The sequence below is a fragment of the Arabidopsis thaliana genome, chromosome 5, assembly GCF_000001735.4.
Source record: "Arabidopsis thaliana chromosome 5, partial sequence".
Classification (NCBI taxonomy): domain Eukaryota; kingdom Viridiplantae; phylum Streptophyta; class Magnoliopsida; order Brassicales; family Brassicaceae; genus Arabidopsis; species Arabidopsis thaliana.
Genome location: NC_003076.8, coordinates 15,598,652 through 15,624,808, shown reverse-complemented (window position 1 = coordinate 15,624,808; position 26,157 = coordinate 15,598,652). Strand labels below are relative to the sequence as shown.

The 26,157-nt window shown below is 36.0% G+C and overlaps 7 protein-coding genes, 1 long non-coding RNA gene and 1 pseudogene across 10 annotated transcripts; all 9 read right to left on the bottom strand.

Moving 5' to 3' along the window:
• Positions 1-2,188: 2,188 nt before the first annotated feature.
• AT5G39030 (Protein kinase superfamily protein) lies at positions 2,189-4,998 on the bottom strand (the record flags this gene model as incomplete). 2 transcript variants are annotated; one of them, NM_001344282.1, is made up of 2 exons in its annotated part: positions 4,823-4,864; positions 2,323-4,688 (listed from the first exon to the last, which is right to left on the bottom strand). In NM_001344282.1, the coding sequence occupies exons 1-2, from the start codon at positions 4,857-4,859 to the stop codon at positions 2,323-2,325; spliced, it is 2,403 nt and encodes an 800-aa protein (NP_001330418.1). In that variant the 5' UTR covers positions 4,860-4,864. The 2 variants fall into 2 exon arrangements, with proteins under 2 accessions (NP_198719.1, NP_001330418.1); NM_123265.2 differs by having other exon boundaries at positions 2,189-4,998.
• Positions 4,999-5,022: 24 nt separating this feature from the next.
• On the bottom strand, positions 5,023-5,118 carry AT5G39024 (uncharacterized protein; the record flags this gene model as incomplete). The annotated part of the gene is made up of 1 exon (NM_001125861.1): positions 5,023-5,118. The coding sequence occupies one exon, from the start codon at positions 5,116-5,118 to the stop codon at positions 5,023-5,025; it is 96 nt and encodes a 31-aa protein (NP_001119333.1).
• A 244-nt stretch (positions 5,119-5,362) lies between these two features.
• AT5G39020 (Malectin/receptor-like protein kinase family protein) lies at positions 5,363-8,039 on the bottom strand. The gene has a single exon (NM_123264.2). The coding sequence runs from the start codon at positions 7,890-7,892 to the stop codon at positions 5,451-5,453; it is 2,442 nt and encodes an 813-aa protein (NP_198718.1). The 5' UTR covers positions 7,893-8,039; the 3' UTR covers positions 5,363-5,450.
• Positions 8,040-8,351: 312 nt separating this feature from the next.
• AT5G39010 (uncharacterized protein) lies at positions 8,352-8,893 on the bottom strand (the record flags this gene model as incomplete). Its single annotated transcript, NM_123263.2, has 1 exon — positions 8,352-8,893. The coding sequence occupies exon 1, from the start codon at positions 8,859-8,861 to the stop codon at positions 8,352-8,354; it is 510 nt and encodes a 169-aa protein (NP_198717.1). The 5' UTR covers positions 8,862-8,893.
• A 1,251-nt stretch (positions 8,894-10,144) lies between these two features.
• Positions 10,145-12,997, bottom strand: AT5G39000 (Malectin/receptor-like protein kinase family protein). The gene has a single exon (NM_123262.2). It carries the CDS (start codon positions 12,947-12,949, stop codon positions 10,328-10,330), a length of 2,622 nt encoding a protein of 873 aa, NP_198716.1. The 5' UTR covers positions 12,950-12,997; the 3' UTR covers positions 10,145-10,327.
• A 147-nt stretch (positions 12,998-13,144) lies between these two features.
• AT5G38990 (Malectin/receptor-like protein kinase family protein) lies at positions 13,145-16,124 on the bottom strand. The gene has a single exon (NM_123261.4). It carries the CDS (start codon positions 15,983-15,985, stop codon positions 13,343-13,345), a length of 2,643 nt encoding a protein of 880 aa, NP_198715.1. The 5' UTR covers positions 15,986-16,124; the 3' UTR covers positions 13,145-13,342.
• A 1,275-nt stretch (positions 16,125-17,399) lies between these two features.
• On the bottom strand, positions 17,400-18,126 carry AT5G38980 (uncharacterized protein). The gene has a single exon (NM_123260.5). It carries the CDS (start codon positions 17,980-17,982, stop codon positions 17,704-17,706), a length of 279 nt encoding a protein of 92 aa, NP_198714.1. The 5' UTR covers positions 17,983-18,126; the 3' UTR covers positions 17,400-17,703.
• A 2,464-nt stretch (positions 18,127-20,590) lies between these two features.
• Positions 20,591-20,938, bottom strand: AT5G05875. Its single transcript, NR_142872.1, has one exon. It is a non-coding gene; the product is annotated as an other RNA (long non-coding RNA).
• Positions 20,939-24,764: 3,826 nt separating this feature from the next.
• AT5G38975 lies at positions 24,765-25,189 on the bottom strand (annotated as a pseudogene; the record flags this gene model as incomplete). The annotated part of the gene is made up of 1 exon: positions 24,765-25,189.
• Between the last annotated feature and the right edge of the window lie 968 nt (positions 25,190-26,157).

Below are 26,157 nucleotides of genomic sequence, written 5' to 3'. Positions count from 1 at the left end.
AAAAAAAGTCTATAAAAAACAATGGTGAATGTAGTCAGAGAGCTTACGGTGACGAGTCTAATTGATCAACATCTAACCCAACTTCAACTCAAAGATGATTGCAATTTAAAAGTGATTAACATCGTGAATGGTTTAGCTCTCTTCTACAGATACCCGTAGTTAAGCTGATCAGAATCAGAGATTTAATTGTGAAATAGGAAATGCTTAGAGTCATTGGATCGATACAAGATCGATCTTCACATTAACAATTGATTTGAAAATGAAAGTTAGTAAATTTCACCAAATGACCAATTATTTTGTTATTTTTAAATATGAAATCTAGCAAATCATCCGTATACCTATCAAAATCTCTCAAAATATGTAAAATTCACCAAATTCTCTAAAATCTTTAAACCAGTACACTTCCTTAATTTTAGAAAAATATTTTTTGTAATCTTTCCGTTTCACAACTAGTGTCATTTTGATATATTTTACACAAATTAAGAAATTTTGAACTATATATGTATGCCCTAATTAATACATGATTAGTGATTGAAGTTCAATAAAATAGCTTTGGGTAAAGGTAAATCAAGAAACTTAGTGTATCACATTGAAAATGTAGAATGCCACTCTTTGTGAAAAAAAAAAAACAAGAATAACACTCTTTGTGAAAGAGAGAGAATAGTTTAGAACATTAAACTCCGGTGTACGTATAAAAATATCTAAAATAATTAATTTTGGTAAATTTAGGATTCTTGAATGTTTGGCAATTAGTGTTAGAATAATCAAAATATGTATTACTAGGAAATGAGAATGTTTGATAAGAAAGATATTATAATTAAATAAAGAAAAATAAAAATACTGTATTGAGAATAATTGTGAGCTTGATATATAAACATCAAATATACTCTATTTTAATATACATATAGAGGATTTGGAAACCTAATTGAAAAATATATTGTTTGCATACATAATACAACACGGACGTTCCGTGTTAAAAGATCCGTTTTAACACTAGTGTTACGAAAAACAGGGGAATAGTAAAAGACGAGAACACTTTCTTACTCTTCTCTACTTTTTTTAGATAAATCTTAAAAGACTAATCATTATGTGGGGGTAGACGCTGTTGGTGTCGGATCCCACACCTGTAGTCCGGAACCAACCAAAGATTGTCACGTAAGCAGGGAGGAAGCCCACGAGAGGTATGGCCCAAAAAAAAACCCGGAATGATGGTCAGAGATGTAGCGAGGTGTCGACACTACGAGATGGTGACAAAGCCGAATTGGGGATAGTTTGGCCTGGGGTGTTGGGCCGAACTGAGAAGCCCATGAGAATCGAAATTAATTCAAATTCGAACATTGAGGCATTAAACCCGAGGACTGAAACGGAAGCATTAAAAGAAGAATTATGGAGTATAATTGAGAGTAAATACGATGTTTTAGTATAAGTAGTAGAGGTTTGGGACTATCTAACACACACACAATTTTTCTAAATCATACTATAGTCATTTGAGTGTTAATCTCTAGCTTTTACATTTGATTTTTGCCCTCAAAAATAATCTTTCTCACAAAATAAATAAATACTTGAGTGTGCGAATCCGACATTCACATACACCATCTTAGTAGATCGGAGCAGTCACTAACGAAAATAACACCAATATGTTTTTCTGCGATTATATATATCTCATTGTTCATACTAGTAAAGATGACATACTCCCACAAGTGATACCTCATTATTGGCTTTGTCTTTCAATTATTTAAGGTCTGAGTGTCTGACTTCTCATTGTTCATACTAGTTAAGATTACATACTCCTACAAGTGGTACCTCATTTTTGGTTTTTTCTTTCAATTATTTTAGGTCTTAAATAAATTATTTGTAGTTGTATATTACTAACGTAGTCCAATCTAGATTTTTAATTTAGGTTTTCTGTTTTTATTTTATTTTTGGGCAAAGGTTTTTGTTTATATATATATATATATATGAATAATAGTATCTATTCAGAGCAAAACACAATCTAATATACATGTTTGAGTCAAACATTAACTCTTTTTAATTATTTTCTTAGTTCTATAAGTATGTGAAGGTTTCGAGTGTTGTGTTGAAAATGCTCTATCCACGGAAATTCATAGATGCAAGATCTTGTTCAAAGATTAATGTACTAAGAAATTGGGGAGAGTCTATTTAGTTACCGCAAGAAGAAAGATTGAAATGCGATTTGAATTGGAAGAATATTTGTGGTTTTACTGTGACAACTTTAAATTTTATCTTTTACACTTCTTTCTATCCGATCAACAAAACAAACAAGAATAGGATCTTCATGCTAATAATTATGAACAATTCTTTTTATACATCTTCCCCGCCATCAGAGAGTGAAGAAGATTCGGTAATAACCTCAGTGGAGATATGCATAGAAGGTTTTGGAGGAATTTCAAGAGCATCTAAACTTCCTTCCATCATTTCAACGACTCTATTCATCGATGGACGATCTGATGGGCATGGTTGGATACACCAGAGTCCTACCACAATCATCTTCTTAGCAATCTCTTTTTCTTCTTTGGTTATTTCATCACCAAATATCCATGTTTGTTCTCCATCCTCAAGATCCTTATAAATCCAATCTGGAAAGTAAGTTGAACTAGCGGCGGAATCAACAGTTTCTACTATTTCTTTGCTCCTTGCTCCAATCATGTCGATGACAAGCATTCCAAAGCTATACACATCAGACTTATGTGAGACTCTGCCATACATTCTTGAGAAGACCTCTGGTGCAATGTAACCTATAGTTCCTCTTGTGTCCATCAATGACAATACACTTTCTCTTTTCTCACAAAGCTTAGCAAGGCCAAAGTCTGAGACTTTAGGACAAAGATTGCCATCTAACAGAATATTCTGAGGTTTAATGTCGAAATGCACAATTCTTGTTTTGCAGCCATAATGCAAATACTCCAATCCCCGAGCGATGCCTAGCGCGATTCCATATAGTGTTGTTACATCCTGTGTCAATGACTTATTTCTAGACATGAACTGATCGAGAGACCCATTCTCCAAAAACTCATACACAATGGCTCTCTTAGACCCTTCGAAGCAGAAACCAAGAAGAGAAACAATGTTCACATGAGATGTTTGGCTCATGCTTGCAACTTCATTGATGAAATCTTCAGCACTTCCCTTCAAATCTTTCAAAACTTTTACTGCAACCTTACGACCATTACTAAGGTTTCCTCCATAAACAGTTCCAAATCCTCCTTTCCCAATTATGTAAGAAAATGACTTTGTAATTTTCTTTAGTTCTGCATAAGTGTACATATTCAGTAGTTTCTTGAACATGACGACCCTTTCTTCCTTCCTATTCTTCCTCTTCATCTGACGCATCCACAACATGAGAACAACAACGAAAGTCGCCAGCCCAGTTCCGGGACCAACGGCTATGAAGATTTTCACCAGAAGATGTGAAGACTTACCTTTGATCTGCTGCGTTACATGGTTTGGTGTCAAGTTCGATGATAGTGGAGGATTTGGTTTTAGTTCATTGTCTTGGATGATAGCGAGATTACCTGAGTTGTTTAGCTTGAGAATCTCTACACCATTCAGAATAGCTTCATAATACTCTGGATTATCCTTCACCAGAGGATGCAAGTCAAGTCGTAGATCAGGTCTGGGCCCACTTTCGGAACCAACATATATTCTGAAATCTAGATAAATCGGAATCCGAGGACCACCACTCAACCGAATCACGTCCATCTCTTCCCTAGCCATCTGATTTCCAAGGAAGATGGAGAAGACGCGTTGATTGGCTTTGTTCAGGTACTTCTCAAAGAAATGAAGCCTCACAAGGTAACTAAACCCGGCATCGACTGTAAAGAGCCAGGTCAGGTTGAAATTCAGGTTTAGATAAGTGTCTTGGGCGTTCCCCATCATGCGACACGTGGAGTACACGTAAGCTGGCGCAACATACGCGGGAGTTTTCTCAGTGTAGCTGATATTTACATCTGGCATATATGGACTGACTCCACCAATTAAGAACTCATAATCATCAGAAAGCCACCGTCGGAACATCCCTGAATCGTTGACCTCGTCCACCATATGTCCACCTACGTTTAACCTGTGAACGGTCTCGGAAGCAGTGGAGTTGTCTATCTCGAAGTCAATTAAACTACCGACGTTAGTTATAAGGTCGTCAAATCCTCCCTTTGAGTAAAACCGGTCAGGCATGGAGACAATCTCGATTCCGTTAACAAAAGCTAACGAATTATTAGACGGCCTGAACGTGAGATTCAGAGTCAGGTAAACCGGAACGATGAATTCTTTGATTAGAGATTTTGATTCTGGTATTGAAGCCTTTACTGTTAAATCGGCGCTGAAGTTTTGCAAGAGAGTGAAATCATTGACGGTGACGGAGACGAAGGAGTTAACGGCGTCAAAACCGGATTTGTAACTTGTAGGGTAAAAGTATAAGCGGAGGAATTTCCAGCCGGGAGAGACTGGAAAACTGTACGTGAAATCAGATCGGAAAATCCGAGCAGTCATGTAAGGCACTTGAGGAATCCCTGATTCTTCTTTGTATGATACAACTGAAGAGAACGACGCGTTGTCTGAATTCTTCGGAAGAATATTCTTCTCCTCCTGCGTCCAAGTTCGACCGTGGTTGTCGAAGGGGACATCGGTTTCTCCACAGTTGATGAGAAAAACATCGTCTGGCTTGTATGGCGCTGTTGCGGAGACGGAAACGAGAAAAGAGAAAACAAACAAAATGAAACAGATCATCGGAATTTTTTTTAAAAGGTTAATGAAGGAAGAAGAAGATAAGAGATGTTTCTATCAGCTCAAACTATCTCATACGAACCATCTTCTTGACGAGTTATTAGAATCGAATTATTCATTCTTGTCTGATGCAATAAATGCTGATTTTCAATAGTCTAGGTATGAAGCGTGAGTGGTTGAAATTTCTGGATATGACTTTGATCTTATTTTTTTTGGCACAATGCTAAGATGAATATTGAAAAGTCTCCAGCTCCAACGTACCAATCATACTCTGTTTTTATTTTAACAAAATTTTATAAGTTTAATGTTGAAACGTATAATTCTCACGATTGAAGGAGCATCGACACTTCCTTCAATCATCTTGACGACTCTGTTCATCGGTGGACGATCTGATAGGCATGGTTAAATGACTTTGTAATTTTCTTCAATTCTGCATAAGTGTAATGTTTCAGCAAGACTCCTTGTAGAGAAACTTCATAATTTATTATTGAATCTTTGTGCCGTTGGAGGGAATGATGCAATCATATTTTTGGAGATTACATTATCACCATTCTATTTTAATGTGTTCTATAGAATTCTGACTTTATTGATTTGATATAGTTTTTCATATTTATTATTAATGGATCGGAAAAAACGTTTTCAAAATGTTTCTTATATTTTTTTTATAATTCTTTCGATCAAACTATCAAAAACAAAAATAGACTTTTGCGCTAAATAATTGTAGAATCTAAGGTTTGAGTTTGTTTTTCAGCTTCTTGGCCATCAGAAAGCGAAGAAGATTCAAGAACTAACTCGGTGGAAATATGCCTAGAAGGCTTAGGGGGGAGTTCAAGAGCATCCAAACTGCCCTCTATCATCTCGACAACTTTGTTCATCGGTGGACGATCTGATGGGCATGGTCGAATACACCAAAGACTCACCAATATCATCTTCTTCACAATCTTGTTGTCCTCTTCATTTATTTCATCTCCAATTATCCACGTTTGATCTCCATTTTCAAGATCTTTATAGATCCAATCAGGAAAATAGGCTGTACTACCATTGCAAGTTGTGGTTTCAACTTTATTTCTTGCTCCTATCATGTCGAGGACCAACATTCCATAGCTATACACATCAGATTTATGGGAGATTCCACCGTACATTCTTGAGACCACCTCTGGTGCAATGTAACCTATAGTTCCTCTTGTGTCTATTAATGACAAAATGCTTTCTCTTTTCTCACAAAGCTTAGCAAGGCCAAAGTCGGCGACTTTAGGACAAAAATTGTCATCGAGCAGAATATTTTGAGGTTTAATATCGAAATGCACAATTCTTGTTTTGCAGCCATAGTGCAAATACTCCAATCCCCGAGCGATGCCTAGCGCGATTCCATATAGTGTTGTCACGTTCGGAGTCAATGATTTATTTCTAGAGATGAACTGATCCAAAGACCCATGCTCCAGAAACTCTGATATAATCGCTCTTTTGGACCCTTCATAGCAAAAACCTAGCAGAGAAACAATGTTTACATGAGATGTTTGGCTCATGCTGGTGACTTCGTTGATGAAATCGTCACCGTTTCCCTTCAAATCCTTCAAGACCTTTACTGCAACCGTACGTCCATTAGAAAGGTTTCCTCTATATACAGTTCCAAACCCTCCTTTCCCAACAGTGTGGGAAAACGACTTTGTAATCTTCTTCAATTCTGCATAAATGTACTGTTTCAGTAGTAACTTGAACATAATGACACTATTCTCCTTTTTATTCTTCTTCCTCTTCATCTGACGGATCAACAACATGATGATAACAATGAAAGTCGCTAGCCCAATTACAGAACCAACGACTATGAGGATTATCACCAAAACATGTGGCTTACCTTTTATTGGTGGTGTAACATTAGAATCATCTGGTGTTGAGTCCGTAGATACTAGAAGTTCTGGATTTGGTCTTGCAAGATTACCATCAGAATCATTCAGCTTGAGAATCTCCACACCACTCAGAATAGCGTCGTAATACGTTTGATTAGTGTCCTTGAGAGGAACCAAGTCAAGTCGTAGCTCAGGTTGTATCATCCCACTTTCGAAACCAACATACACACTGAAATCTAAATACATTGGAATCCGAGGACCACCGCTCAACCGAATCACGTCCGTCTCTTTCTTAGCCATCTTATCTTCGACGAATATGGAGAAGACACGTTGGCCTGCTTTGGTAACTTGTGGAAGAGTCTCACAGAAATGTAGCCTCACAAGGTAGTTATACCCAGCATCAACTGTGAGGAACATACCCGTTAGATTGAACATCAAGTTGCTGGAGTTCCCCATTAAGCGACTAGTAGCATACACATCATACGGCGCAACATACGCCGGAGTCTTCTCCGTGTAGTTGATCTTTACACCCGGAACATTCACAATGGATCCAGAGTTTCCAAAAGAATCATCAGAAAGCCACCGCCGGAACATTCCTGAATCGTCGACCTCGTTGACTATTTGTCCGCCGACGTTTAACCGGTGAACGGACTCGAAAGCCGTCGAGTTGTCTATCTGGAAGTCAACGTCGCTACTAACGTTTCTTAAAACGTTGTCAAATCCTCCCTTTGAGTAAAACCGGTCAGGCATGGAGACGATTTCGATTCCGTTAACGAAAGCTAACAAATTCTTGGAGGGAGTGAAGGTGAGATTCAGAGTCTGGTGAACCGGAATGATAAACTCTTTGATTAGAGAATTTGACAACGGTATTGAAGCTTGTACCGTTGAGTCAGCGTTGAAGTTTCGCAAGAGAGTGAAACCGTTGACTTTGACGGAGAAGAAGGAGTTAACCGCGTCAAAACCGGATTTGTACTGAGTCGGGTAAAAGTATAACCGGAGAAATATCGAACCGGGAGTGACTGGGAAACTGTAGGTGAACTCAGATCGGAATATTCGAGCTTTCATGTACGGAATCCGAGAGACCCCTGCTTTTTGGTATGACGCTTCTGAAGTGAATGAAGCGTTGACTAAATTCGACGACAGAATTTGACGACTTTCCACCGTCCAGTTCCGGCCACTGTTGTCGACGTTGTTGGAAGTATCGCCGCAGTTGAAGAGAAAGACATCGGTAGGATGGTACGCCGCCGTAACTCCAGCCGTAACAGAGACGAGAACAGAGAGAAGAAACAAAACGTTACAGTTCATCAGATTTTTTTAAGAAGGAGATAAAAGATGAGTGCATAACTTAAGCTGAAGAAGTCATGGATGGTGGGCGAGTCAATGGGTCAACCGTTGACTGACAAAGCAAAACAAATAGTCTGATTCAATAATTGTCTGAAGTGCTAGTGGTTGTATGTGTGATGGAACGATATGTTATGTTTCTCTTTTGGCACAATGCTTAAGATGAATATAGTAAAGTCTACCGCTCCAACAATATGTTAAACAGTATACAAATTTCAAAAATAATGCATATTTTGCTATGCTTCATAAACATAGCTACATAGGGTTGTTCTTTATGATGTTGCTAGCGACTAAATATAAAGAAGAGATGTGATAGAATTAGATCATATCAAATCAACAAGTTATAAAAAACTTTTACTATAATCTTTAAAATAATCCCCAAAAAAAATTAAAAACAAAAACCCTAATTGCGAAGAAGGTAGTTTAATCCGCAGACCTATGAAGTTTCATAGCATATGTTAGGTAACCCTTTTTCACGACACATTGATCACTATTCAAACCGACGAGATCGATGCCACCGGAGATCGGTCTCTCCTTATAGCTGGTCATCAGAGGAGACAATCGAATCTTTGCACGACCCATCACAACAGTTCTGTTGGATGTTCCAGGATCTCTATACGACATTCCTTTAAGCAATTCTACGTAAAGATATTGTGCAGGAAAATTTAAAGGAATCTTCAGTGGTGGTTGATTAACCTTAAAAGAGTCTTTTACCACATATGTTCCGTATTCTTTGGTGTCGTCTAACCATGCCTTGATGAAATAGTAGTTAGGTGGGCCATAGTAAGGTTTCAGAAAAAGATGTCTGTCATCGATTGCGGATGCTTCATAAATCTTCACGAGTAGCGTTGTATTTACGTGATGAACGATTTTTCTTTTTCCGTCACGAATCAAGATCTGCTTCTCTTTGGCTTCTTTCTCCAAGTTTATCATCGAGAAAAAAGTAATATGAGATTGGGATTCCTTTAAGATTTGGTGTGTTAGGGTTTTGAAAGTCTTAGATATATATAGTGTGTACTTCTTTTTATTTTTTGATAATTAGTACTTTCCTTTTTTTTATATGAAGGCGGCGTTTAATCCTTTAAAAAATAAATATAACTTAATTCGAACGAGACTATTATTTATTTTGCCTCTTTATATATATAGAACGTAACTAGATTTCTTTGATAAATTTCCACGAATATTATATTTTATTTGTTTTTGAAAGATATTAATTGATGAGATTGTTATCAATATCATGTTTTAAGAAAAATAATAATTAAAACAGTTATTTATCGATTTGGCGTTAGTAATTATCTTCATGTAAAATATACATATACGTCATAATTAAATTTAGGTTTATGCTATTCTCTAAATAAACATCTATCTACTACAACTTAGCCTTAACACTAAATATTTTTAAAATAGAGAAAAAGGAAAATTAAATTTCTCATTAAAAAATAAAAAATTATCGTCTTTGATAAAATCTTATTATCATAAACAATCTTTATTTACTCGAGAACCGTAGTAGTTAAACAAAAGATTATGTGTACCGACTACCCAAAGAAAGAATATTTATACATAAGCAAATGTTATAATCTGTTAAAAACATTTGTAGTTGTGACTGTTCGAGTAAAACACACAAGTAAACTGAAAATAGAAAAGAGTACAAAAATCAAGTTTAAATTAGATTGTTACAAAAGGATTTTCCCCTATCTTGAAGAGCAAGTTAAGGTTCTTAGCAATAACTAAATGTAGGGTTCCTAAGCGTGAAGTTGTGGATCTATTGGCTGGCTGTCGAACTTCACTTTTATACGAGGGAGTCTTCACTTCGAGATATGTTTAACTTCCTTATTCCTCGAATGGGGATATGAAAATTTTCTCCTTTTTCTCGGTTATTCTCCAAGATTTGAATTAATTTTTCCTTATCCCCATCAAGGTCAATGTTGAGCTAATCGATATTGGACTTCAGGACTTGTGTTCTTTGTGCCGAGTCCTTGGTTATTTAGTTTAGTTTTTGTGTATCGGGATCGATGATGATCAGATTTGTACAGATTAAAAATTGTCATAAAGGATTTGGCGAATCCTATATTGTCACATACATTAGGCGAAAAATGTTAACACCACTCTAGATTAGACAAACGTCTTAGTTCTTAATGTCATTTTGCTTAGCCTAATCATCTACAAGGATCATGACTCATGATAACTGGAAACTTGATAAGATAATATCTTATCACATGAGTCAAGGAAGAGAGAGACATAATAATTACAAAGATTTTTGTTTTTTGATTAACTTAACCTGCTACGCATGTAACTCATAATAATATATATATATACATTAATTTTTTAATTCCACAATTATACATACACAAATATATTAACCCTAGCAAGAATGTAATACTTGTTTACCAAGCCATCATCTACCGTGCTTTAGGTTCATTGATCTCCGAAAATACTCCCCAACTCGAACCACTCCTCTCATCACCAACAACTAGAACAGAGTCATCGGTCGTGGTCGATTTCCCCACGTGTCCTGTAGTCCTACTAAACAAGTCATCTTCTCCGTCCGTGGTCGTACCAACCTCACCACTTGGCATTAGATCCAGAGACTCCACGTTGTCATTCTTCTTCTTAGCAGTCTCGTGAAGCTGAAGAGCAAACTCAAGCGCCCAAACAACGTCGTTCATCGGTGGCCGTTCCATACCACGGTCCTGAACGCATCTAACGGCTATCTCACAAAACTTTTCCAACGATGTCGAAGTGATATCAGCCGATAAATCTGAGTCAATGATCTGATCAACGGTTCCTCTTCTGTAATTTGACTTCACCCATCGGATCAAATCTGCTTGTTCCGGTGGAACACTTTGCATTCTAATCGGTCTACAACACAAAACCTCCAACAGAACAACTCCAAAGGAGTACACGTCAGATTTTTCGGTCAAGACTTGACGGCGATAGTACTCGGGGTCCAAGTAACCAAACGTTCCTTTAACGACGGTGGAGACATGCGTTTGAGAAGCACTAGTAGGACCAACTCTTGATAAACCAAAGTCAGATACTTTAGTGACGAAGTTCTCATCGAGAAGTATGTTTGTGGTTTTGATGTCTCTATGTATGATCGTGTACTTGGCTCCAGTATGAAGATACTGTAATCCACGAGCTGCTCCAATGCAAATCTCTAGCCTTCGTTTCCATGACAATGGAGGATCAGAGGTTTTGTCCCTCCTGAAAAGATGATCTTTAAGTGTACCATGTGGCATATACTCATAGACTAGTACCATCTCGTTGTCCTCGTCGCAGTAGCCGATTAGAGAGACGAGATGTACATGTCGAAGCTTTGAGAGCATCTCGAGCTCTGTTTCGAACTCTTTAGCACCTTGGTTCGATGTAATTTCCAGCCGTTTAACCGCAACAAGTGTGGCTCCACCGTCTATTTGTCCTTTGTAGACAGAACCAAACCCGCCTACTCCGATGATTAGCTTGTCCTCGAAATCATTTGTGGCGGATTTGATTTCGAAAATGGAGAATCGACGACAGAGATCCGCGGGCAGAGATTTCGCTGGTTTTGTATTCGTAGAATCTGTCCCGTGCGGAAGAGGACACCATGACGAGTTTGTAGATGGCTTGCTCTTCTTCTTCTTCTTCATGATAACAAGAACACCAACAACAAACATTGCTAGCACAACTAAAGAACCAACCACTGCAAGTGTGATCGGCAAAATATGTGACTTATTTTTTCGAATCCGCGGCGTTGCACGGTTTGGTATTAAGTCTGGTGATACTAGAGGATCTGGATTAGGTCCTGCAAGATTACCATCGGGATCATTCATCTTGAGAATCTCCACACCATTCAGAATAGCATCATAATATTTCGGATTAATGCTCACCAAAGGATGCAAATCAAGCCTTAGATCATGTCTCCGACCACTTCCCGAACCCGCAATCACAGTATAATCCAGATACATCGGAATCCAAGAACCACCACTCATCCGAAACACGTCCATCTCAAGCGTAGCCGTTTGATTTTCAATAAAGATAGAGAAGACGCGTTGACCCTCTTTGTTCACTTCTGACAAAGTCTCACAGAAATGAAGCCTCACAAGGTAGCTAAACCCAGCATCAACGGTGAATAACCAAGTCAGGTTAAAATTTAGGTTTTGCTCAGGGTGATCCGCGTTTCCCATTGAGCGAGACGTGGCGTACACGTCATCCGGCGCAACGTACGACGGAGTTTTCTCCGTGTAGTTAATCTTTATATCTGGTACGATCGGAGAGATTCCTGAACTTTCACTGAGTATGATCTCATCATCAGAGACCCATCGTCGGAACATTCCCGAATCTCCAACCGTTTTTCCCCCTACGTTTAACCGGTAAACTGTCTCAAAAGCCGTTGAATTTTCTATGTGAAAGTCAACGGAACTACCAACGTTAGTTATAACGTCGTCAAATCCTCCCTTTGAGTAAAACCGGTTAGGTATGGAGACAATCTCGATTCCGTTAACGAAAGCTAAGGAATCTAAAGACGGCGTGAAAGTGAGATTCAACGTTTGGTAAACCGGAATAATAAACTCTTTGATTATAAACTCCGTTTGCGGTTTAGATGCTTTTACCGTTAAGTCAGCGCTGAAGTTGTTCAAGAGAGTGAAGCCGTTGACTTTGACGGAGAAGAAGGATTTGACGGCGTTGAATTGGGAACCGTATCGGGTCGGGTAAAAGTATAACCGGAGAAAATTTGAACCGGGAGTGACTGGAAAACTGTAGGTGAACTCAGATCGGAATATTCGAGCTGTCATGTACGGAATCTGAGAAACTCCTGATTCTTGGTATGACGCTTGTGCAGTGAACGAAGCGTTGACTAAATTTGACGATAGAATTTTCTGATTTTCCGCCGTCCAGTTTCGGCCACTAACGTCGACGTTGTTTGAAGTGTCGCCGCAGTTGAAGAGAAAGACATCGGTGGGTTCATACGTCGACGTTGCTCCTTCTCCTACTATGGGGGTGGAAACGAGAATAGAGAATATTAACAAAGCGTGACGGATCATTTGGTATTGAAGTTGAAAAAGAAAAGATTAGGTGTTTTTCATTTTTCATAACTAGGTTATGACTTAAGAGCCACGTGAAATGGCGAAGGAACTTATTTAACAATTTTGTTTTTTTTAACGACTGTATTTAACAAAATTTTATATTGCAAAACTTTTTTGATTGCATTTTGAGACAAATGTCAAACATATTCTCAACCGTTACGAACCGCCAAAAAAAAATCCAACTTTATCTCTGGTCAAATAAAAGCAAGTATATAATATCTAAATTTAAGCTGCTAAATAATCATCAAAATGTAATTTAAATACAATAATGTGTTTATTCAACAATTATACATACACAAATATATATCAACCCTAACCAGAATGTGATACTTGTTTACCAAGCCATCAAATCTACCGTGCTTTAGGTTCATTGATCTCCGAAAATACTCCCCAACTCGAACCACTCCTCTCATCACCAACAACTAGAACAGAGTCATCGGTCGTGGTCGATTTCCCAACGTGTCCTGTAGTCCTACTAAACAAGTCATCTTCTCCGTCCGTGGTCGTACCAACTTCACCACTTGGCATTAGATCCAGAGACTCCACGTTGTCATTCTTCTTCTTAGCAGTCTCGTGAAGCTGAAGAGCAAACTCAAGCGCCCAAACAACGTCGTTCATCGGTGGCCGTTCCATACCACGGTCTTGAACACATCTAATGGCTATCTCACAAAACTTCTCCATCGAGGTCGAAGTGATATCAGCGGTTAAATCTGAGTCAATGATCTGATCAACGGTTCTTTTATTGAAATTTGACTTCACCCATCGGATCAAATCTGCTTGTTCCGGTGGAACACTTTGCATTCTGATCGGTCTACAGCACAAAACCTCCAACAGAACAACTCCAAAAGAGTACACGTCGGATTTTTCGGTCAAGATTTGACGGCGATAGTACTCGGGATCCAAGTAACCAAACGTTCCTTTAACGACGGTGGAGACATGCGTTTGAGAAGCACTAGTAGGACCAACTCTTGATAAACCAAAGTCAGATACTTTAGCGACGAAGTTCTCATCGAGAAGTATGTTTGTGGTTTTGATGTCTCTATGTATGATCGTGTACTTGGCTCCAGTATGAAGATACTGTAATCCACGAGCTGCTCCAATGCAAATCTCTAGCCTTCGTTTCCATGACAATGGAGGATCAGAGGCCTTGTCTCTCCTGAAAAGATGATCTTTAAGTGTACCATGTGGCATATACTCATAGACAAGTACCATCTCGTTGTCGTCATCGCAATATCCGATTAGAGAGACGAGGTGTACATGTCGAAGCTTTGAAAGCATCTCGAGCTCTGTATCGAACTCTTTAGCACCTTGGTTCGATGTAATTTCCAGCCGTTTAACCGCAACAAGTGTGGCTCCACCGTCTATTCGTCCTTTGTAGACAGAACCAAACCCGCCTACTCCTATGATTAGTTTTTCCTCGAAATCATTTGTGGCGGATTTGATTTCGTAGATGGAGAATCGACGGCAGAGATCTGATGGAAGAGATGAGGCAGATTTTGTATTTGTAGAGCCTGTCCCGTGCAGAAGAGGACCCCATGACGAGTTCGTAGAAGGCTTGTTCGTGGTATCTACACTAGACTCGTTGCTCTTCTTCTTTCTCTTCATAACAACGAGGACAACAACAAGAACAAAAAACGCTAGCGCAACTGCAGAACCAACCACTGCAATTATTATTGGCAAAACATGTGATGACTTGCCTTTTCCTTTTAGTGGCGTTATAGATTGTGGTGGTGGACTTAGTTGAGGAATTGGATTAAGCCCCGCAAGATTACCATCAGAATTACTCAGCTTGAGAATCTCTACACCACTCAAAATAGCGTCGTAATAGGTTGGATAGTCCTCTTTGTAAGGTGTCAAGTCAACTCGAAGACTAGGTCTCTGGCTAGTTCCGTCGGCGTCGACAAGTACCTTGAAATCTAGATACATCGGTAGCCGAAAACCACCACTCAGCCGAAACACGTCCATTTCACGCATGGCCAGTTGATATCCGAAGAAGATGGAGAAGACGCGGTCACCCGTTTTGTTGACTTCCGGTTGCGTCTCACAGAAATGAAGCCTCACTATATAGGCAAACCCGGCATCGACTTCAAAGAGCCACGTCAGGTTGAAATTCAGGTTTAGCTCAGGACTGTCTTTGTTCCCCATCAGGCGACACGTCGTGTATACATCTTCCGGCGCAACGTACGCGGGAGTTTTATCCGTGTAGTTGATCTTTACACCTGTTATATTCGGAATGGCTCCCGAATTAATACCGAGTAAGAAACCTTCATCGGAAAGCCAACGCCGGAACATTCCCGAATCTCCGACGTCGCCCACCACTTTTCCACCTACGTTTACCCGATAAACGGTCTCGAAAGCCGTGGAGTTGTCTATCTCGAAGTCAACGTCCCTACCAACGTTTCTTACAACGTCGTCAAATCCTCCCTTTGAGTAAAACCGGTCAGGCATGGAGATAATCTCGATTCCGTTAACGAAAGCTAATGAATTCGGAGAGGGCGTGAACGTGAGATCAAGAGTTTGGTTAACCGGAACGATAAACTCTTTGATTAGAGAACTTGACTCCGGTATGGAAGCTTTTACACTGAAGTTATGCAAGAGAGTGAAACGGTTGACGTTGACGGAGAAGAAGGATTTAACGGCGTCGAAATCGGATCCGTAACGGGTCGGATAAAAGTATAACCGGAGGAATTTCCAGCCGGGAGAGACTGGAAAACTGTAAGTGAAATCATATCGGAAAATCCTAGCTTTCAAGTACGGCACTTGAGGAATCCCTGATTCTTGGTATGACGCAGATGAAGTGAACGACGCGTCGTCAACTGCATTCGATGACATAAATTTCGGATTCTCCGTCGTCCAGTTCCGGCCACTGTAGTCCATGTTGTTGGAGGTATCGCCGCAATTGATGAGAAAGACATCAGTGGGCTCATACGACGCCGTTGCGTCGACGACGGCGGAAACGAGAATAGTGAAAATTACTAAAACGTGACAGATCATTGGAATTGATAAAAAAAAAAAAACGAGAAGAGAATTGAAGAATTTTGAGAAGATAAGAGACTAATGGGTGGTGAGTGACTCACTTGGTCAACCATTGACTTTTCAGGTCAAGCAAAACAAGAAGGTATCGATGAAGTTTTTCTTCCGTGGGGTCAATTTGCCTAAGGTCCAAGAATTAAAAGATGACGCAAATTGACTCATTTGTTGTTTTAGTCTACCCTCAGACTCAAACCCAAAAAAGCTCGACTCTTTTAGAGCTTTGGGTTCATTTTAGAGGGTTCCAGTAAATAGGTTAAAATCAAACCACATGCTATGAGCTTCAGTTAGTTAGACTTAGCAAGCCTAGAAGATATAATTGTAAATTTGTAATGTAAAATTTGGTTGTGGAAAATAACTAATATTGTTTATATTGAGGTTTGTTTTGCAGTGTTTTTTACAATTGAGATATAAAAAGAGATTGATTTTTAATTATAAAACTATCAAAAATATTTTTCAGTATCTTAGTTTTAAAGTTTTATATTTATTTGTGAATATATTACTTATTTACATATACGTTTATTTTAAAAGAGGAAAATTATGTTTATAACAATGATTGAAAGCTTTATTAAGATAGAAAATAAGCTAAGAACTTAGATAGCTCATGAAAAACTTATTGTGCAAAGAACCTAAAAGAGATGAAACATTAATTGAAGAACACCAATCTTAGTAAAAAAATATATTTGATTTGATATATCATAAAAAGTGTTAAGGAGGAGAGTTAAACCTCAAAGTTACGTCCATTGATTCTCGATACGAACTAAGCTTACTAAAAACCCCTAAGTTTACTACTTGTCTGATTTTGTACATCAATTACCATTCATCGCTTAAGTAAAATAAATAGCGAAGGTTGTTTAAATGGCTAGTTTCAGATAGTATATAAGGATATGAGGTTTTTTATTTCTTTTCTTTGTCATCTAAGTTATATATTGGATTTGTTGTCGAAAGGCTGAGAACATACATCAAAGGACCGAAGAACACGAATAAAACAAAGCCAACATATACATATTAAAATATACTTTGGTATCTCAGGAGAAAAAGCCGAATAAAGAAACTTCGGAGACTAGCAAGAAACACTAAAACAACACGATCTAAAATTAGAATAAGTAGACTACGTACAACACTTAGACATAAACCAATAAAAATCCGAGAACTAAAACAGACTAGAGACACTGAAGGAAAAGCAACAAATCCCGAACACAGCTTCTGAACTTCTCGTCCTTTCTTACTTGCGATTAGTACACTTGAATAATACATTAATACGTAAACTTGCACTTCCATAAGGACATGAGTTCAAAACCCACTTTTGGCATATTATATTTTCTTCACTATTATTATGTTTACCAAATGAATCTTTTTTTGTTTTTGTTTTTTGAGTGTTTCCCTTCAGAGGAGTTTGGTCCTGAATTCTTTAGTTCAGTTTCTGCTTGGGAGACGTACCTTTAAACTTTACCAATTTATTTAATTTTTAAAGAAGTAGTCCACAATTGTATATATATCTAGATAGAGCAACTCTTAGTTTTTATAGAATAATTACTTCGCTGACTTTAAAGAAAATTATTAAGAAACAACACTCAATAATTTGGCAACAAACAGACACCGTACATTTTGTTACAAGCAAGTTATTTCCCAAACGCTTAGAACGACACAAACTGAAACATAGAGAATATATAAGGAGTATGTTACATGCCCTTAGGAAAGCGTTTGCATCTGGTGTAGACAAGACAATTCTTCTTCTTGGCATATTTAACGGCTCCACTACAAGGATTACATGCCTGCTGAGGTCGCAAGACCGGATAGGTTATGTACGACGAACCACCTTTCATCATTGGCGCCGCAAAAGAACTCCAAATCACTTCATCGTCATGGACGGCTGTGAGATTATACCAACCATTTATCACGTTATCGGAGGTTGCTACGGCAAAGAGCAGGAGGAGGAAGAAGAAGACTATTGACTTCATTTCTTCAATTATTTGTTTTTCTGTGGTGTGAGGAGTGATTTGCTTGAGGAGTGATTGCTTTTTGTCGATAATGGATAGGGAACGTAAATATAGGGGTAGACTGATTACTTTGGTTGGTCCATATTTAATACAAAATAATTGATCCCCTAGCGAAAACAATTATTTGAAAACAAATATATAATACACATTTTTATTGGTTTTGTTAAGTTTTTTTTTTTTATAATTATCCTACTATATTATTTGGGAAGTACATTTTAAATGTAACCTTAATTTTTGTAAGTAATTACATAGGTATGCCATTAGAAATAAAATTTTAAAGAATAAATTAATTTATCTCTTTAAGGATTAAAAAGTCAAATACTAATTTAATTAATTAAATTAATTAAAAAACGAAATACATTATTAATTTTCAAAAATAATAGCCAATCAAAATCAACATATAAGATGTGATATCTAAATTTTAATTAATTTAATTTAATTAGAAAAACGAAATACATTATTAATTTCCAAAAAAGTAACCAATTAAAATCAACAAATTACATTTGGTATCTAAATTATCATATTAATTTTTTTATTAATTATTATAGTTCACTTCTCATCTTTATATGATTCTATTTTTGCAGAAAAATAATATCATCATTATAAAAAAATAATTAGAGTTTTCTCGCATATGCCATAATTTGAATTTTTAAAAACGAATATAAACTGTTCAATACATGAAATAATATTATAACAGGTGAAAAATAGATTTAAGAAAACTTTCTACTGAGTAACGAGACATAATTTGAAATATTTATATTCAATTTCATACATATTATATAGAAAATTTATAATCTTATATACTACAATAATTAATAACATATTAGATGTGATTCAATTTTTAATACAATCTGGAAAATCCTAGAATTAACGGGTTTAGATCGATATTAATACAAGATGGTATACTACAGGTGAAACTCTTAAATTAACAATCAAACTACAAGTGTATAATCTTAAACACTAAACAATATAGATAATATCAACAAAACATATACAACTCACAGTTTACTATACATTTAAAATCAAATAAAATAGTATCATATATTTTTAAATCATCTTTACAATAAAAGTTTTTAGTTTAACTAAAATATAAGCCTACCTGCGGTATACTGCAGGTTAATCTCTAGATTATAGGGCTTATTGGATCTAAAGACGGATCATCAAAGATTTCTTAAACTGAAGCAAAATATATTGAATATTCAAATATCTATCTGTTACCAAATTATAAACAAATAAGTCAATTTAATATTTTATATACGAAATTAATTAAATCTTAATCACATAAAAATTAGTTTTTAATTTTTTATCGCAATATCAATGTTTTCTTATCTCTATAGTATTTTTGCAAGACTTTTTTGGTGGATTTGGATAAAAGTGCATTCAGGTCATATGGTACATTCTCCTATTAAATAAATAAAGTGCACTCCTATGTTATTAGCTAAAATATTTAGATTATAATTCAGAGTCATATCATTAATAAAACTAATATTAATAAAATAAATGACTTTTTGGCAAGACGGATTTGGAGGGGCGGGTTTTTGAATCAACATTAATAAAAAAGTAAAATATAATTAATCCACCATTTTAATATGGATTAAATCTTTAATTTATTATTTTTAAGACCACTAATATTAAACATATCAAATCATCCTAATTTAGAAAAAATTATATAAAACCAAAAATGTTATGTCGTATGTATAATGTTACTATATATAAAATTAAATTATAAAATATAAATGTATTAGAGAATGATACAATTTGCAAAACTTTTATATAAAAAAAATAATTTTTAAATTTTAAAAATTACTACTTTAAAAAAAATCATGGGACGGGTAAATAAATTAAAGAACGTGTTTTATTTTGGAATTGGGTTATATGGTTGATGTATTTGAATCAATATTTATAAAATTTTAAAATATTATTAATATACTGTTTTAATAGGGGTTAAAACTTCAGTTTTTTTAACAATTGTCTCATGAATTCATGGTATAGCGTTACTTAATAACAATTATAAACTGTAAAATATAAATATTATGTAAAAATAAAATTTGCAAGTTTTAATATATATTACTTTTAAAAAATAAATCGTCCCGCGGTATACCGCGGGTTAAAATCTAGTGATATAGATTTAGGTATCAAGATTGAGGTTCATTTATAATTTAATGTATTATATATATTTATAAGATATTAGATCATATTGGTTTTTACTTTTTTTTTTAATGGTTTGTTATTCATTAACTTACGTTCAAAGTATTATTTTAAAAAAGAAAAATCAAATCAAATCACTTTTTCAATGAAAACGCCAGCCATCTTCTTTTTTGTTCATGGATTTTTTTTATTTTTTTTTTCTAACTTTCCAAATAACTGTAACAGGATCACTTTTTCTTTGCCACAATTTTGTTGTTTACCAATAATTCGCCAGAGAATATTGTGGCTTTATTACATACTGACATAAACATTTGTACAATTTCGTTATTACAACTTGTCGATTATCTTTAGTTGAAGTTGATGTTAAAATAGTAAAAGCCCACTACTGTTGATGCTACAGTTAGTGGAAGTAACAGTAGCGGGACTAGCGGCCGTGTATGATAGTAATAAAAAGAGAAAATGATCATCATCCGAACGCTTGGGGTATTGATTTTGGTGAAGCCGCGAGAAATAGAGAGGGAAGAGAGACAAGGATAGTTATGGAGGACAGAGGGCAAAAGGGTAATTACAGAGGTGTCGTGAGGACTGAATTGTAAAGACATGGAAGTCTTTGATGCTCTGTAGAGACGAAGGATAGTTAGTGGAAGTAACAGTAGCTGAACTAGCGGGACTACCTACGTTTTTTGCGATTGTACAACTACAAACCGAACGTTATGGGCCTAATATTGAGCCTGGACGATTAAAATCTGGGCCTAAAGATGTAAGAAATCATAATAAACATATGGGCCTAATATTGCAGGTTCATTATAAATGATCTCTTAATTTTTTTGCTAAACCATATTGTAAAAAATAAAAATCAGTCTTGATTGGGTCGCAACTACAACACTTTACATGTCATCAAAAATATCAAAATCACATATTTGATAATAAGTTAGAGCTTGGCCTTCTTTCCAGTATCATTATCTATGAAAGTCGCAGAGGCTTGGCTCATATCTAATGAGTCGAGTTTGGAGTATGAAGAGTTGAAGTGTGAGTGTGTGACTAATGAAAACAGGTTCTAATCATATATCACTCACGGTCATCCTTTATGGCTAAATGAGCTCTTTAACTATGGAAATCTTTGCTCCCTTTGTAAGCTTAGGTCTCTCAAGGGACTGTGACTGTACTGTGGTTTACTCGTTGGAAATGGTTCGAATTATGAGTTTGCTATAGCGACTTTTGGAGCTCCATTTATCAGACGAAGCATTGCATTTATACTTTTGTTTATGAAAATTTTAAAACAATCAATGTCACCTACACACATGAATCGGTCACGATCTCGCAAGAGAAGAACTAGTGAATGAAACCATTGTCGCGCTTAGAACGCAACAACCAAAACCGAAGACGGCTCCAGAAAAGAACTAGTAGATGCACCTGCATCGATGTATCATCCGAGAGACAAACTCCAAACACGAAACTAGTCCACCAGAGTCCACGCACAATTGAGAGGAAGCAAACAGCGAAGAAGAACTAGGAACCCAAAGCAGAGAGTTAAAGCAAGCAAACCACTAATCCGGAAAGCACCGCAAAGCCATACAATAATCCGAAGAGTTAGAACCCAAAATAAGCATAACTTAATCTCTGCCCAACCCAAAAGCATCAACTAAACCTTCGACTCAAACTAGAAGATCTAAACCAAACACAATTAATGAAGAGCCAAAGAAAAAAAAGAAGCATGAGAGACGATAGGAGAATTGGGTCACCGAGAATACAAAACCGCTGTTCAGATCAGAAAAAGCCAAAGATGCTCCAAACACAATGAAGCATGAGGTTAGGGACAAGAAGAGGCACCACACAGAGATGCGATAGTGAGAACGACGACTCCATCATCACCATTGACCAAAAGCCCTTTCGATTTTGATCGCCTAGAACCAAACTCCATCAACAACAACTCAAACCAACTTGCTAAAACCACCATACTTTCAAGCCCGAAGAAAACAAAGACAATAAAAGAAGGAGAGGATCGAAGCCGACACTCTGGGAGCCATCACGCGCTGGTCAGATCGTGGCCAAGACAATAAAGTTGAAGAGCGACTATTAGGTTTAAGGAGAAAGAGGATTTAGATTACATGTATCTTAACTGTTAGTAAATAGTAAGTATAATTATAACCGTAATCATGGTTATGCCTAGAGCAAAAGAGCAAAAGAGTGGGGGAGACAAAGAAGTCAACTTCAGTGAATGTAGACACGGACACCAATGGCCATACCCACACGTGCGCTCAATCATCACAAGGCACAACTATACGTACACCTTTATGCATATTCTTCTTCTTATTATTTTATTAGTATTTATCTTATAATTAATTTTTTTCCAGGTATAGATTTCGTTTATTTTCTGACTACTAGTTTGTTTATTTTGATGAAATGTGTAACTGATTAATAAAAGAATAATAATATGTGCGAGAGGGTGTGTGACTTGTGAGCAAGCCTCAATGATGGTGACGAAGATAGTAAAACCGTAAAAGTAAAACTATAAAACCGTTTCTAGTATGCATTCTTCCAGTTCCATCTCTCATAAAGTAATCTAGAATACTTAATTACGAATTGTGGAGTTTATTTTAATTATAGATGACGCATTGACGTTATTAATACTTTGTAACATATTTAGCTGACCCAGGTCAATGGTATGTGGGTGTAGGAGAGGGTGCAGCTACCCCTGGTGGACTCTAATACCGATCGTTGACACTCTCGTGAAAAGTCTTAGCCCCCTAAGTTTTTGTTCGGTGTCATTTTTTTGTTTATTGGTTTTGATTGGTAATCATGTACTGATGTGATATACCACTTTGATTATTACGAATCATAAAAATGTTCCTAAAAACACTTTTAAAAGTGATATTTCAACTTTCGTGCACTGATATCTCATATTGTTATTTTGTACCGCCTTTTTTTACTAATTTTATATCATTAATTATTTTCAATTAAAAACGTTGTACCCTTTTAGATTATGTACAATGGTTTACTCTTTCAACATCCTACTTTACATTCCATGTCATATTCTCTTTACTTTACCTAATAATTTAATATTCATTTAGTTTTTACAGTATACAGTGGTTTTATTTAAAAAAATTCAACACTATTATACTATTTTTAACTTTTTATTCTTTATTTTTGAAGATTGTTGATCTATATGCTAAGTCTCAGAAACACTCTAAGAGAATCAGAAGGTTTCAGAAGTCTGTTTTAGGCGAGCTAAGGAGATTGCGACACGTGGAGCAATCTGGCCCGTCCATCTCTAACGGAATTATCTTATCCGAGAACTCGTCTTCTTCTGTTTCATTAAGTACTCATCTGTAATCTCAGTTTTCATTATCGATTCAGAAGTGTATTGAATCGAGAGAGAGTAAGAGAGAGAACAGAACAATTGTAGAGAGAAAGAGCTCGAGTTTGAGCTAAGTGTTTTAGTGAATTCCGGAGACATCTCCGGCGAGACGTAGGGTTCCACATCGGAGCCTGAACTCGATAAATTCCCGTGTGTCTCTTTTACGTTTTCTTTGAATCCGATCTTAAATCAAGTTAGAACATGAAATCGATCCAATTTCTGAAGGTTCAAGGTTCACAATTTTTATGTTTTTATTTTTTTGTGATTATAAATCAGTAACAATTCTTTTTTTCCTTATTTTAGATTCCTAATTTTTTCCATGTAATATAAAAAGAAATAAAAAATATTGGCATTCATTATGAAAACAAAGAAAGTTAGAGAATATCATAATTTGACATATTTTGGGATCATTGTTAGTTGAAAAACTGATTTTAAAACTAATAATTGTTGGATTTGGGTAGTGAAAAAGTAATTATTAAACACGATAACATTTCTACATACGCTATAGGTTGATAATGGAGAGTTTTGCCTTTAACATACGAAACCACAACACACACCACTGGGCGCTGGCTCTCACGTCCGTTAGACTCACATCATCGACTTTCATGCCTCGACTCTTCCCGTCTTCCGCCATTGACTCTTAACGCCATATGGACGCACGCTTACCCATTTTAGGCCATTTGTGTTTATGCTCTTCTTACTTTTCCCCCCTAGAGAATTGACTTCACAATAATCACCTACATGGACCCAATCACAACGGTCGTCACCTTAGAGGAAAATTCTTACACAACATGTGATGACCGAAAGAATGCAGCAGCCCACACATCACGGAAAGTCTATTTAATTAAGGTTTTGCCACTTATACATTTTTCCAAATAAACAAAATTTCGTGGTTATTTAGTTCTATTAGTACCTAATTTTAAATATATGACTAAATAAGAGTTATTCGTAAGTTAAATAAAATTTAACCTAGTTAAAAAAGAAAGAAAAAGGGTATTATCATTAGTATCCATGAACTTGATTATTAGTTGGATGATTGGATCAACATCATTTAAATACTTTTACCCCTACAACTTCTCTTCCCTTTTTTTTGCTTTCTTTTACTTCTTTGGTGATTTTTATTTTCCGACGACACGAGAACACGGGAATAACAATGACAACATAAAAATCAAATCGAGTAAAATGTTGAAATCAGAAGCTGGCCTGAAAAGCAACTTGAAATGGACTAAAATTGAAGGATGCCGTGTGTTTGGAAGTATGAGGTGAGACACATGAATTCAGTTCCATTGTCGTTGCAGAAGGCTTTACCTTGTTTACCGAATTGACGTTCAGACATTGCACAAAAGTTACGAATAAGTTGCGAAACTTCAGTTTTGAAAGATATGAGATATGTCCAAACCGAATGAGAATAGTCATCAATTAATGTGAAAAAATAAACAGCACCTGATGTGGATGGAGTTCTGTTCGACCGCCATACATCGCCATGAATTAAAGAAAATATTTCATTGTTTTATTATTGCTAATAGGAAAAACTTGTCGTGTTTGTTTAGAACAAAAACAAGTATCACAACTATCAATCTTGTCAAAACCTTACAAAAAAGATGACATTCTGGTAAAGAAAGTAAAATACTAGTAGAAAAATGTCCTAGTCGACGATGCCACAAATCGTCAAGTACTATGCATCTTGTTACAGAATTTATTTAATTTAAAATATTCAATCGTTAATGACCGGTACCATCCGCAAACACAGCATTTATAAATGGTAAAGAAGAACCAATCAGCCTCTAAAAGTGAAAGATCCCGCCGAGAATCCGTTTGGACCCAAAGCAATCAAATTTGGTTTTTTTAGAAACCTTTTTTTATTAACCAAATAACTGAAAATAGTCAAAATACAAATCGTGATCAAAGTTATCACTCTATCACAGCGATAATTGAAGTACATGATATCTAAATATTAATTTCTATCCAACTATACTTTAATAACAAATTCTTTATTTATAAGAAAACCCATCACGATTCAGTTATAAAGCACAAACTTTAATATGAAATGAACAGAGGAATCTTCCTCATCCAACTACCGAACAACATATTCATGTCAAAGATCTTGAGAAATTAACTTTAAAATCTACTCTTTCTACTTCCTACTTTTTCACCTTTCTAGTATTAAAATAAAAAATTGCAATGTTATTTAATTTATACCTTTTTAGGATTTTATAAATTCACCTAAGAAATAAAAATTGAATCTACTTATTTTTATGTTAATGGATCAAACTGGATCAAACTTGTCGGACCCCACACTTCACTTGATCTTCAGTTTTTTTTATATAATGAAATTGTACTGCTAATCTAAAATGTAAGAAGATATACAAGACTAGATCATTTCAATTTATTTTTAAAAAGGATATTTAGTTGAAAAATCTAATCAACCGTTATCAACTTTTTACTGAATTGTATTTAATATTTGTAACCAATTTATAAACAAATAGAAAAATTCTTATCAGAAAAACATGTGTTCGAAAAAGCGGTTTACGCGGTTGCCTAGGAGCTAGCTGTTTTGGTCGCCTAAAATCATATATATTTTGTTTCATTGTAAATTTTCAATTTCCAACTACATAAATTTAAATTATAAG

Excerpts from the sequence above, each read along its gene's own strand:
- AT5G39020 (NM_123264.2), bottom strand. The coding sequence starts at position 7,892 with ATGAACTGTAACGTTTTGTTTCTTCTCTCTGTTCTCGTCTCTGTTACG.
- AT5G39000 (NM_123262.2), bottom strand. The coding sequence starts at position 12,949 with ATGATCCGTCACGCTTTGTTAATATTCTCTATTCTCGTTTCCACCCCC.
- AT5G38990 (NM_123261.4), bottom strand. The coding sequence starts at position 15,985 with ATGATCTGTCACGTTTTAGTAATTTTCACTATTCTCGTTTCCGCCGTC.
- AT5G38980 (NM_123260.5), bottom strand. The coding sequence starts at position 17,982 with ATGAAGTCAATAGTCTTCTTCTTCCTCCTCCTGCTCTTTGCCGTAGCA.